At 39.9% G+C, this 13970-nt stretch overlaps 1 protein-coding gene across 4 annotated transcripts in view; it reads left to right on the top strand.

Moving 5' to 3' along the window:
• NAXD (NAD(P)HX dehydratase) overlaps positions 1-13970 on the top strand; it is a 52824-nt gene that overhangs the window by 7293 nt on the left and 31561 nt on the right. For all 4 annotated transcript variants that reach the window (XM_069878448.1, XM_069878472.1, XM_069878464.1 and 1 more), the window contains 2 exons: positions 1107-1152; positions 2852-2940. In XM_069878448.1, the coding sequence (XP_069734549.1) occupies positions 1107-1152; positions 2852-2940 (135 nt within the window). The remainder of the gene's footprint in view (positions 1-1106; positions 1153-2851; positions 2941-13970) is intronic.

Below are 13970 nucleotides of genomic sequence, written 5' to 3'. Positions count from 1 at the left end.
ACACTTACGAAAGATGTTTTCCTGCAGTTCTGTTGCAAAATTTTGGTAGTGGATGTGATTGTAAATTGGAGCACTGTTTGTGTCTGCCTTCTCTGTCTTTTGACCATCAGAATCTCTCTGCTTTCAATGTTAGTCCATCGCATGATGAAGTTAAAGAATAAGTAGTACACAGTAAGATAATGGTACATCTGATTATTTTGATATTTTGGTATCTTGGAAACTGAGTTTCTTCAATCAGGAATAGGTTATTTTCTTACTGCATGCTTTCCATTTTGATAAATTGTTGCGTTTACTAGATTCTGTCAATACCTCATTTTATGTCCTAGAGTAATAGAAATAGCATGTTTCAGGGGAAAAAAAGAGACACAGCATATGTTAGTTAAATGCTGTACTGACCTAGAAATAAAATGGGCACTATTCTTTTCTCGGCCGCATTCAGTAATCTGCGCAACTTTTAATGAGCTACTACACCTTCCTGTTTTTCAATTTCCCTTTTGAAACGGAGATGGCATCTTTCTCCTCTAAGAGAGATCTGCTCTTGGACATCTGCCATTAACAAACATTCGATAAAGAGTAAAAAGGTGCTGTCTTAATAGCTGGGTGGATTACCCAGGAGTTAGTTTTCCTGTTGATCTAAGGGGCTTAGATTCTTGCTTCCTGGCAAAGGCAGGCAACTCTGAAGGGTGATTCTGTCCATATATCTCTCTTCAGTCTTCACAAAGAGAACTTGGGGTAACTTGGATCACAGTTTAGGCACTTGAGTTAAGCATCTAAAACCAGATGGGATTGATCCACGTTACAGATCCCAGATTTAGCTTGCAAACAGTGCTGGACCCTTGTTTTGCTTTGTTTGTCTCTAAACTTAAGTTGGTTGTCTGAGAAGAGTTTGCTTTTTGATTGCATGATCTTTGTAAGTAGAAAGGATCAGGTGTATAATGTGAAATGCTACATCTTTGAAATCAAAGCCAGGTTTGAGATTGACTTCAGTATAGCAAGATTTTATCTGTCAGCAAATAAAAAGAGAAAGCTTCCTTCAAAATTTGCTCTTGAATTTGGGACTTTGTTATAGCAGGGAGTTTCCTAATCTAAATTGTATTTCATTCCAGGTACACTGGAGCACCATATTTTGCTGCAATTACGGCTCTCAAAGTGGTACGTGTTTTTCTATACCAATCCAAAATGAACTTCTCTTCATTTATATTGGCTAAGCGCCATTCTTTAAAGATACTCATTCTGTGCACATGAAATTTGAGTTCTGAAAGGTCTTCTATTTAACAAAGAAAATCCTTAGTCCTGGATTTGTAGAAGTAATTTGTAAATATGTGTCATTTACTATGTTTTCTGTAAATATTTTTGCTGTATGAGGTAAATTTAGAGATATGTCAAAAACCTGAAAATTGCAGAGAGAGAACTGTTTTATCAGGTTTTTGTCAAAACCTGATGAAATATTTTCTCCGGAAGTGAACAATAAAATAACTTTAGATTAAGGTTTAAAGTTGTGGTTTCAGTGCTGGAGTCAGTTATTCAGATTTTTTTTCTGCACCTGATAAGCAGTTGAGTGAAGGAACTTTCTTTCAAAACTTACAGCTTTAGGCTAGTAAAATTCTTACGTGCCTTAAGTCTAAAGATTGTTGGTTGAATTTAATGTAATTTTTATTAGCACATTTTATTTACATTATAATCTTTAGCAGAAGTATTTTCTAAGCTTTTTTTTTTTCCCCTAGAAGTGTCAACTTCATTAACTGGCTAAAAAATTGCTATTGCAGAGTATATAAATACAGTGGTGATTATGCAAATGTAAACAAATAGCACTTACATAAAACTTATACTTGTATATATATTTATACTTCTGTATATAGTGGGTCAATGGTTTCGGAGTATGGTGGTTTTTTTTTTTGAAGACTTGTTTCAATAAATAGGTAACCGATCCAGGTATTTCCAGCCCCACTGGATATAATCTCTTCAGAATTTAGAACTGAAATGATAATTATTTTATCATCCTTCATGTAAAATATTAAAGCCACTCAGCTTTCTGTTCACTACGTGTGGATACGCTAGTATATTAGGATCTCCCATATTGAAGTCAGTTGGTCTCAGATCATTGCATCTGCACGTGAATAGTCATAGAAGTGAATCTCTGCATTGCTTAGTAGCTTGAAATGTTGAATGTGTAGTAGTAAAGCAGAAGAGATGCTTTCTTAACCTTGAGAAATTTCAGTATACAAGACAGATACAGGATCAGGCTTTCTGGTCACTTCTTATGTGATTTTTATGTGTTTATATGATTTTTTTGAGTTTATAACAGAAACTTGAGGCTAAACTCTTCAGCTTTAATGCTTATTTAACTTAAGGGGTATTGTTGAAATTATGCCAGCCTTTATCTGGTACAGATCTGGCACATTCAGAAAAACGGTAGGACTGGAAATGTACTCATAGATTGCCATAGCTATATTTTGCAAGTATATTACAGTATTGTTTTTTCTCTCCAATGTGGCGTGTCTCTTGTTTTTCTGTGTTCTTTTGCCTTTCTTCTTAATGTACATGTGACATTTTAGTCTTTGCTCATTTGCAAATGAGGAACATTTCTCAAGTGAATAGAGGTCCAAGATCTGTATTTTCAATCATCCTATTGGTAAGAAGCAGAAAAATATATATTATATAAAAAATTATATTATATTTTTTTCCAAAACAGTGTATGGTGGTCTGAACCAAAATAGGAAAAACAATAAAGTGTGCTCTAACTCCTGAGAAGCAAGAATTCAGGTGTATTATTCACTGAGTATGCTTTAGAATGATAAAGTTGTCATTAAGTATGAACTTGATAATCCTATTTGCAAATTTTCTTTTTTAGGGTGCAGATTTATCCCATGTGTTTTGTACCAAAGATGCGGCAACAGTAATCAAATCATATAGTCCAGAGCTGATTGTTCATCCAGTTCTGTAAGTGATTTACCTTTTGTTTAAATGAGCAAGTCAGGATTCCTAGCTTGAACATTTCAGGGTCACAGTTGATTAGTTCACATTATTTCTTTTTCTGAGTTACAGGATGGGTGAGCTGGAGTTTATAAAAACTCTCTGGGTTTGTCCTTTCAGTACAGTTAAATATTTAATATAGAACAGTCGGTTGCGGGCTTTTTCATTACTGCCAAAGTACAGTAAAAAAGCAAAGTTCTTGCTTTCCACTACTTGCTGATGTGATCTGTGGTTGTAATGTGTTTAATTGTGAACAGCAGAAAAATCCAGAACTAAGAATGACTACAAGTCAGCATTTTAAAAGCTGTGTTTGAAAGGCAAATAGAGTATGTTCTCTAGCTTTTTCAGTCGTAATAGTTCGTAACAGGAGTGTATCTTCTTTCCTGTCACTGCTGTGTATATAGTCATTGACGCAAAATTACCGGACAAGAGAGATGTCAATTCTCATTTTTCTTCATAAGCATGTTGCATTGAATACCTCTTCCGGGGAAGAGGATGTTCTGAAATGATCTAAAATGCAGCTTTCAAAAACAAGAAGATGAGAGGTTTAATAAGCAGCTATCCTAATTGGAAAAGCCAATGTGTGCTTCCCTGAATTTGTGTTGTGAAATATGTTACTGATAGGTGAACTTTTACAGGATAAACAGTTTCAATTAGAAGTTATTATGGTTTACAATGAGCATTGCAAATGAGAATTAAGATGTGTGCCTTAGGTATATGGCCCTGAGCTTAGCTTGCACCAGTGCATGTCAAAGTCTGTTGGTGTACATAGCAAAACTGTGATTAAGCTAGAAAAAGCGTAATTTGAAATAGTGTGTCAAATACTGCTGTCAGGAACGATTTATGACAGTAGAAATACTTTGGTGTCTGAAAAGAACATGATCTCCCTTTTGGGGATGCCTGGGGTTGGAAGCCATAAGTTTATTACATTCTAAAGGTGGGTTTCACTCCTGTCAGTGGAGAGAGAGGTGCTTGGAAAGAAGCCAGTTAAACACAGGGGTACTTAAAGGGTTGTGTTTCATTGGGTTTTTTTGTTGGGTGGGTTGGTTTTGGGTTGGTTTATTTTTCCAAGGATAGAAGAAACCCATGACTTCATGGATTTTAGACAAGGAAAAAAAAAGATGTGTAAAAGCAAAAGGAAGATACCAGGGTAGAGGTTTTACCGGTCCAACTGCATTAGCCTCTAAAATCCAAAAGGCACGTCTTCAGTTGATGTTCTGTCTGATATCATATGATAACAAATGAGATGGAGAGTCTTAGTGGCAGTATTAGCTTGTAACTTAGGCTGTCTGGATATGTGATACTTAGGATGCAGCATATGTGGTTGTCTTGTATGGGAAAGAGTTGACCTTGCCTTGGGAGAAGCGTTTTTTGTATACGCAGGGTTCTTGATGTCTGTAATAATGGAATAGGTTAATGGGAGAAGCAGGAGCAGCACAGATTAAAACGGAGGTGGCAATGTGTAAACAGTAATATTTCTGTTCACGGAGGACCAGATTGTACCTACTAAATAAGAGGGGTTTTTTTGTACACAGATTCCAGAGGAATTCAGAGCTCAATAAAAACTCTGATCTTTCTATTCGCAAAGAAAACTTCTGATTTTAAACTTCAGCTCTGTCTACAGATTGCTCCAGATGTAGAAAGTACAATAAATCTAGAAATTTTCATATCTGTGTAGCTTTATATCTGAAACTCGATGTTTAATACTTTTATTACAACTCTGATTAATTTCACCCAGACAGCTGGCTAATTGCATGAAGCAATGGATCTGTAAATATTATTCATATGACATTCAAAATGAAAAAATGCAAATATCAAAATGTTCAGATTTTGTTTGTAGAATTTTCTCTCCCTGTTATCTCTTCTTTTCTGCTTCATTTGAGGAAAAGAGAAAACAGTCTTTTCTGGCTAGAAAGGAAAAAATCTTGACTGACTATTGAGCCCAGGTTTTATTCAAATTTACACAAACAGCCCATTTTTCTTCAAAGATCTTTTGTCTTCAGTGTCACACTTTTCATATGATCTTTTATATGTTGTGGAGCTGTTTGAGTTCCGCAGGCACGGCTGGCCGCTCTTGATTCAGAGCTTGATCTTTTAAACAGTCTTTGTACTTTCTCCCGGGCCGTACTTCACGCATGGAAGAACCTCCGGGTAAAACCCACCAAGCAGCTACGTCATTGTTTTCTTTTGTGTCTCTCCTTAAAACTTTGCTTTGTTATGATTTCTCCATGACCCTTCCGAGTAACTAGGTGGCTGTTGTACCACTCTCTTATTATGCTAATGATAACTATGGCTCTGTGTACTCCTCGATTCACTGTTTGAACAGCTTGGCGTTTCGCCAGGGTTCAGCTGCCATTTTGTACTGCCAGGAGTCTGACATTTTATCATCCCCTCTGTGACTTGGCTGCTGCTACCTTTCCCCACTGCCGTCACCTCGCAGGGGATCACCTCAAAGGAAGAACACGCTCTATTTTTTGCTGATCTCCCCTGAATACGAGGGCCCTTCTGGCTCGTTAGAGTTGCCGTCACAGACCTTTGCTGGCGTGACTAGCAATGCTATGCAAGAGCTAGAAGTTGCGCTGTTGCATTTCAGGTCCTTGGTAAATGTCCAGCACTTCAAGGATGTGAGAAAGATTGAGTAGGATTGCAGAAGGAGGTTTATGAAAACAGCATCTGTCTTGCAGCATCACCAGGGTGATTTCATGTGGCCCCAGCTGCAGACCTTCCTGGGGCCCCTTTTGGTGTAGCGCCCCGTGCTGAGGACACCCATAACGCAACTTTCTCTGTGGTTTTTGTTTTGTGACTTCATTCCCTGTTCCTGTGAGTGAAGGTAAGAGAGCTGGGACTGCATGTGGCACCCTGGGGTCTGCAAAGACAAAGCTTCAGCACCTGGCTCTGTGTGTCCTCACCACCTGAGCTGAATAATGATGGCTGGGTGTCTAGGGGCCATGAACAGTCAATATTATCTATAGTAGCTTTTCCTTCTTATCCAGGGATTCTGTCAAATGCATTATGCTCCCTTCAATGACAACTTGGTATTAGTGGAAGTGTTAATTAAAAACTGACTGCCTAACCGGTTCAATATTTTTGCTGACTGGCTTTTTCCTTTCCTGTGGAGAAGTGAAAGGTGTTTGTAGTCAGGAGCTTTTGACTATTGGAGTATGCTGAGTCTTCGTCTCAGCTTCCTTGCTTCTTATCCCACTACTGCTGGTTTGTGTTACACTCTTTTGTTTTCTCAGCTAACATGCTGCTCCTGTAAACTCTACGTGAGTACAGACAAGAGAAAACTTAGCTGATGCATTTTATTAAGGTTTATTGCAGATGTTTTCTGTGTGGATTTCTGCTGTAGATGTGGACTTTCTTGTGTTAGTGTTGGGATGTTCCCTGGGGATGGTTTTCTGGGGCTTTCCTGTATTCCATTTGTTAATCCCCTGGCTCAGGTCAGGTTGAATAGGCTTCTTGGATATCTGTGTTAGGTTAGCTTATCCCACCTTGATAGGCAAGTGATCACAGAGTTAAATGAGCTACACAAACCTGGCTGGTTTTAGTTTAAAGACGATGGAATAAATACTATTGTATTAGATTCCCCTGTAGCAAAGGCTTTTTCATAACTGTACAGAGTTTTTTCTTTCTCTGTGGGCCAGGAAAGATCAACATACTTCTGAGAAGCCCCCTTGTAACTTGGTTGTCAGACAATTTGTAAAGTCAATAGTCAATATAATTCTTGATCTCCAGAGTTTTATCAGAGAAGTAGAATGAGACATCAGGTCATGTCATTTCTTGTGGTCTTGAAGAAGTCACTCAATTTTTCTGCTGTCTCCAAAAAAAGTCACCCTTGAAGTTGCTATGGATGTAGAACTATTAGCTTCCTCCCAGGTGGCTGTATCTGTGGGTGTGTGTGGCCTAGGGAAGGTTACCAGAATTACTGGAAGTCTTATGGTTAATTGTGGAGTTCAAATTTTGGGTTGGATTTTGAAAAAGATTATTCTTTTCAGTTTGAAATAAAAACAATTGGGGAGAAAACTCTCTTGAGGCTGGCCTGTGTGTTGAGGCCAGTTACCATTACTGAAGAAGCTTAGCTTTGATCAGGGTTGCTAGCACATATTTATCTTGTTTTATTGGATTTTTTATATGTTTTGATGATTTGAAAAAATCAAGAAAGTGAATCATAGCTAGGGAGCTCCTGATAAGTTATTTGAGCACTTTTAAGCAATGCCAAGTCTCTTAAAGAAAGAGATTTAGATTTCTTAAAGAAAGATCTTTAGATTTTTGGCCCTTTCTAATTCATTATGTACAGAGGAGATTGAAAAACATTGGTCCTTTGTAGGAGAAAGCTTGGATATTTTAATTGTGTTAGCTAAGGATAGCTATTAACCACTTCTGTGTAACATGGGACTAAGCTCTCTTTTCAATCAGCTGCTGGCAGAAGTGCAAGAATTCTTGTCAGCAGGGAAAGTCAAGGAGAAGCACAGATTGCTCCGATTACCAAAAAGATGCCTCCCAAGTGACTTGACTGCTGGATCTCTATTATACCTGCAGAGAAGGTTCAGGCATAAACTTTGTGATCTTTCTGTCGAGCCTGATTTAGACAGCAACCTCGCTGCGAATCACATGAGAAAGCTTTGGGGTTTTTTTTCCTTAAGTATTTGGGGAGCGATGAAGGTCAGTTTGTATGTGTAGACTCAGAGAACTGTTTCTAATCCTGTCGTCCAGCGCCATGGACAAAACCTGTTCATGGGCCTGTTTTCTATATCCCCCTTTCTTGGCAAAAAGCTGCAGCTTCTTTGCTGTGTGCTGCAGAGTGAATAAAAGAAAGGAGGTGTACTCACCCCGTACTGTGGTCCCTTTCCTCCCTGTTGCTGCCTGAGGTCCTTACCCCAGGTGATACTCACAGAGGTTTTGCTACCTCCTCAAATGCGAGAAGTAGCCAAAGATTTTTAGTGTCATTGCAGGGAGCGCTGCTGTTCTTGCTGCTTTCTGATACATCGGAAAGAGAAGTGTAGAAGCATTTTTCTCCAGTTAGATCCTGGCCAAATTCATCCTTCTTAACACTTGCCATATTGCTGTGATTTGACATCAGGATTAAATTCCTTTGGTGTTTCATCTTTCTTGAGTTTGCATGAAGGCAGGCATGCCTGGGACTTGCTTTTGCATTATTATTATTATTATTATTATTATTATTATTATTATTATTATTATTATTATTATTATTATTATTATTATTTGAGGGGTTTAGGGCCTCATTCTTTTTGTTCCAGCTTACAATCAGCAAAGCATATATTTAGACTAGGACTTTTTCTGTCTTCTCATGTGTCCACAACCAATTTGAAGTACTCTAGCCTTCTGGGTATTGATTGAACTATGATCTGTGCCTCATGAGTTGAATGTAAAACTAGAGAGCAATACTGATCTGATAAAAGCTTGCTGCTTTATTGGTTTTAACATTAAAAAAAAACCCTAGTGCATTAGTTTTTCTAGGGATGTTTTAAGCCATTGATTCTGAGGGAAATTACATTGTCATCCTAACTTAATTCTATGACTTCTGAAGTCACACGTTTCAGTTGATAGCAGTCCATTTGGAAGAACGGGCAGATTCTATTTACCAGCTCAGTTCACAGGAAGTATTAGTGGGTCAAGACTATTTCCATGAACTCTGAAGGTCAAGACATTTGGTTGTCATTATACATTTGGGGGTTTGTCATAACACGTATTGTTAATGTAACTGAGATCAAAACATATTACAACTGCTTTAAATATTTGGATTTATCTAAATGGAGGTCATAAAATCATTGTCGTGATACCTGTGGTATCTTTATGTCACTGGGTTAAGGTTGACTTTGAATGCTTTTGTCATGTCTGTGGGAAATCTCAAAAAACAGTCAAGCAACAGCTTCTTCCCCTTTGGGGCTCTTTCTCACAGCATGTGAAAGGCTCTGCTCTGCCTAAGAGAGGCCACTCCACTTGTATAATGTGTTCGGGTTCATTATTAACGAGAGTGTTTCTGGCTTTTGATGCCTGTAGTGTGTCGACAACTCAATTCCTAGTGAAGCAGAAGATCTGATACCTAAATGAGAGTCTGGTGTCCAAGTAGCAGTGGGAAACATTTTGGGTTTTATCATCATTATTATGGTATAAAAGATACAATGCGGTAGTTAGAGAATTTTTTTCTAAATGCGTACCTCTACAGTCATTCACAGTCTTGTTGCCTTGAAGGTAGAATATGGTGCAAGTAAAGACTGTGCCATCTGCATATTAAGAACAGCCTCTTGCTATAAGCTGGTGACACCAGTGCTTCTCCTACCTAATGGGTTGCTGTTCATGCTGCTGCGTTGTTAATATTCAGATGAAGCCTAAGTAGGGTCACTTCTGGTGTCTCCATGAACGTACTCGATGGCTGAAGAAGAACTCCTGGTTTGAATAGTATTCAGTCCCACTCTCGTTCAGGTCTTTGCTTTTCTTTCATTTTCTTCCCTATCATTTAATCAGATTGTAGCAGGAAAATAGGTATTGTCCACCCAGCATTTGCAGAGTAAACACTACTGAAAGATCTTTCAGCAGCCTGGTAGGCGAAAATAATTGTTTTGTCTTCCAAGTGAATTTTATTTTTATTTTATTATTAATTAGCTATTAACATATTAATATTTCATCTTCATTTATTAAATATCTCTCGGTTTTGTCCCTAATTGAAGCCAGCCAACTTCACACCACTGTGTTGTCGTTGACAGTTGCTTTGCTTGATTGAAGTGCTTGATGAGAGACCTGTGAGTTGATTATGGGAGCAATGAGCTTTTCTGGAATAAGTTGTTCTTTCTAGTTCTGTTCATGGGGCTTAAAGGGGCTGCCTTATGCCTTCGGGCTTCTGGAAATTTGGAGTTAATTTACAAGAATGATGATTTAAACATTGATAAATATAGGTACTCTAGGTTTATAGAATTAATTTAATTTTATGCTCAAACATTTTTTTGCACTACTTGTGTTTGCCTCTATTTCCAGAATAATCTTTCTCCCTATCTTATTTACCCAGTTCCCAGTAATGACTTCACCCAAGGTTTACCACAATAGTTAATAATTAGCTTTCTGAGATAACTACTTAAATTCTAGAGCTAAGCATTATGTACCATCTTTTGCTCTTTTGATGTGCTGTATAACGTGGCAGGATCCAAATGTCAGCAGGTCTAACATTTGATTCACATTAATATAATTACCTGCAGTGCTTGGACAAACAAAACCAAAACTCTTTCATCCTCAGATCAGAGGCTTTTTCCCATCTTTTGAAGATAAGACTCTAGGTTGGCGTTTGAAACTGCCCACTTAAAGTGGCTTTGTGTTTACATAACAGACTTTTGCAGTGGTTCATCTTAGTGCATTTGGAGTTGCCTCAGTCACACCAAGTGTACACAGATAATGAGCAGAATTTGAAAAATGCCCTCTATGGCGAGGAACTGTAGAGTTGATCAGGTGACAGCAGTCTTGCTTGTGTCCTGTGTCCTAGTCTAGCAGGAGATCCCACTGATTGGTGTTTTGTGACATCCAAACCACATTTCTGATCACTAAGGTGGTTCCAGCTCTGCTTAAAACACATGTGAAGAGCTGCAGTCTTGCTACCTCCTGTCTGTGCTGTCATTCATACTTATCTGCTCTTTACGTAGCTCCCGGTTACACCCATGCTGACTTCACTTCACATTTTCGTGTTTCCATGTAAAATTTGACAAGGCTGCACCTTATCACTGTTTCCTTTCCCTCCTCTAGAAAGCAACAACAGTAACTGTCATTCATCCTGAATGAGAAAAGCTGCCGTGTTTAGAGCTTTCTGTAATAATTTAAAGCTATTGCCTAGGTGGCTTTTGATCATTTGGTGAAAGCCAGTTTTTGAATAAAAGGCAATACACAGCAAAATGTTTCTTTTTTTTTTTTTTTTGAGGGCTGGGTATGGGAGTTGTGTTTGAGGCCCAAGCTGTCAAGTGTCCTCCCATTCTGGGCAGTGACCAGCCTAGAGCAGGCTTTCAAGCAGATGGCACCCTTCAAATATCTGTTACAAACTGCTCTGGAATATGATTAGAAACTGTGGGTGATATTAGGACAGTAGCCACCACCTTTTTTTCAGGCTCCTTGTTGTTTTTGGAAAGGTTATTACATTGCAGAACTGTGCTTTACACCAATTTTTATTTTGTGATAGTGAAATGCAGAAGAAAACTTCAGAGCAAAAAGCTTGACCTAAAATTTTTATTGTCTACATTAGGTTTTCAAAACTGAGAGGTACTGTAAGAAACTGTGAGGTTGTGTGTTAAGAGGCAGCAATGAGACTGTGCAGTACTGAATGCAGCAATTATATGCAGCAAATTATATGCAGCAAATTTAGCAGGCTGCCCAGGGAGGTGGTTGAGTCACCTTCCCTGGAGGTGTTTAAGGCACGGGTGGATGAGGTGCTAAGGGGCATGGTTTAGTGTTTGATAGGAATGGTTGGACTCGATGATCCGGTAGGTCTCTTCCAACCTGGTTATTCTATGATTCTATGATTCTAATTACTGCTGAAAGCACTGTAACCACACCAGTGCTGTTCTTGTATGCAAAAATAATGGAGGTGGCAGGACAAGAGCAATTTGTATTGATTTTAATTTGGCAGAAGCTATAAAACTACCGATAATTCACAAAGAATAGTTGTCTTCACCATTTTGGAGACTCGGTGCTGTTTAATTTGAAGAATCTTCGAAGAACTTGCAAAGTGCTGAACGGCATAGCTTGTCCCTGTCCACACACGGGCTTCAAGGATGGCAAATGTTAAAGCTGTTATGTCTGTCTTCCCAAGAGATCACAGTCTTCTCAGCCTCTGCTGAGCAAAGCTTTCTCTCTCCCGTACCTGAGGACCGCTGATCAGGTAACCATCTGTGGGGTCCTTCTTCATAGCATGCCTTGCTGTGAGACTTTCTGAATGCTTGCTTATTTGTTTAGATCTGCTTTGAATAGTGGATGATGTGTGAGTTAATTGAGTGTTGACACAGTGCTTTAGACTCTTTCTTACTTAGTGAACTTCACAGGTATGGGACGAGTTACAGCATCACAGAATCATAGGAAGGTTTGGTTTGGAAGGGACTTTAAAGATCATCCAGTTCCAATCCCACTGCTATGGGCAGGGACACCTCCCACCAGACCAGGCTGCACAAGGCCCCATCTACCCTGTCCTTGAACACCTCCAGGGATGAGGCATCTGCAACTTCTCTGGGCAGCCTGTTCCAGTGTCTCCCCGCCTTCACTGGGAGGAATTTCTTCCTAAAATCTAACCTAAATCTTCCCCCTCCCAATTTAAAGCCATTCCCCTCATGCTGTCACTCCATGCCCTTGTAAATAGCCCCTCCCCAGCTTTCCTGTAGCCCCTTCAGGTACTTGAAAGCTTCTATAAGTTCTCCCCAGAGCCTTCTCTTCTCCAGGCTGAACAACCCCAACCCTCTCAGCCCATCCTCATAGCAGAGGTGCTCCAGCCTGTAGATCATCTTTGTGACCCTCCTCTGGACCTGTTCCAACAGTTCTGTATCCTTCTTATGTTGGGGATTCCAGAACTGGGCACAGGACTCCCGGTGGGGCCTGTCAAGAGCAGAGGGGCAGAATCACTTCCCTCAACCAGCTGGCTACACTTCTTTTGATGCAGCCCAGGATACAGTTGGCCTTTCCAGGCTGTGAGCGCACGTTGATGGCTCAAGTTCCTTTGGTTTTCTTTATTAATGATTATCTTGTCATGCATTTGTTCCTTATGCATCTGTCCTGTGATAGTTTTCTATTCTGTGTGCAGTTAGAGCTTTATCGATTGCTTTCCAGACAAGCTAAGACTTTCAGGAAGTTTTTGGATTTGGAGAGGCTTGATTGAACAACAGTGAGTTGTCATAATCTAGATCGTCATCAGAATGGCTTCTGAAAATACGTCACATAACAGAGAGTGGTTAGCTGGAAGTTAAGTAGCTGTTTGAAGATCTGTTCATTCCTTGCAAATCTGCAGCTGTGCTCTGTCACCAGAATCTTTAATTGCAGACATCAGCACAATGTTCTGTAGTTCACTCTCCGTGTTTACAGGTGTTGGTTGGATGGCTGGGCACAAAGGGTTGTGGTGAATGGAGTTAAATCCAGCTGGCAGCCATTCACAAGTGGTGTCGCCAGGGCTCAGTGCTGGGGCCAGTCTGTTTAATATCTTCATCAATGACATGGATGAGGGAATTGAGTGCACCCTCTGTAAGTTTGCAGATGATACAAAGTTGAGTGGCTGCATAGACAGGCTCTACAGAGATACCTGGACAGGCTGGATCAATGGGCTGAGGCCAATTACATTGGGTTCAAAAAGGCCAAGTGCCGGGTCCTGCATTTGGGACACAACAACCCCAGGCAACACTATGGGCTTGGAGACGATTGGCTGGAAAGCTACCTGGAAGAGAAGGACCTAGGGGTGTCGATTAATAGTCAACTGAATCTGAGCCAGCAGCGTGCCCAGGTGGCCAAGAAGGCCAACAGCTTCTTGGCCTGCATCAGGAGCAGTGTGGCCAGCAGGACCAGGGAAGCAGTTGTGTCCCTGTACTCGGCATTGGTGAGGCTGCACCTTGGATCCTGTGTTCAGATTTGGGCCCCTCACTGCAGTGCAGGTTTAGGTTGGGTGTTAGGAGGAGTTTCTTTACTGAAAGGGTTGTCAAGCATTGGAAGAGTTTGCCCAGGAATATGATTGAGTCACCATCCCCGGAGGTGTTTAAAAGACAAGTAAATGTCATACTTGGGGACGTGGTCTGGTGTCAGACTTAGCAGGGCTGAATCCTTGGTTGGACTTGATGTAAAGGTCTTATCCAACCGAAACTATTCTATGTACTACTGCTTGGATTCAGCTTCCCAAATTATTCTTGTTGCGTATGTCCATTGTGCAGAGTCCCCTTGCTGTAGCTAGAAGATCATTTGTACCCTATCAGTCAGCTTTAAAATGCTGCTACTTTTATGTCCGTGTGTGGGAATAAAGTGTACGGTGACAT

The sequence above is a fragment of the Phaenicophaeus curvirostris genome, chromosome 1, assembly GCF_032191515.1.
Source record: "Phaenicophaeus curvirostris isolate KB17595 chromosome 1, BPBGC_Pcur_1.0, whole genome shotgun sequence".
Lineage (NCBI taxonomy): Eukaryota > Metazoa > Chordata > Aves > Cuculiformes > Cuculidae > Phaenicophaeus > Phaenicophaeus curvirostris.
This window is presented reverse-complemented; position numbering and strand designations above follow the sequence as displayed.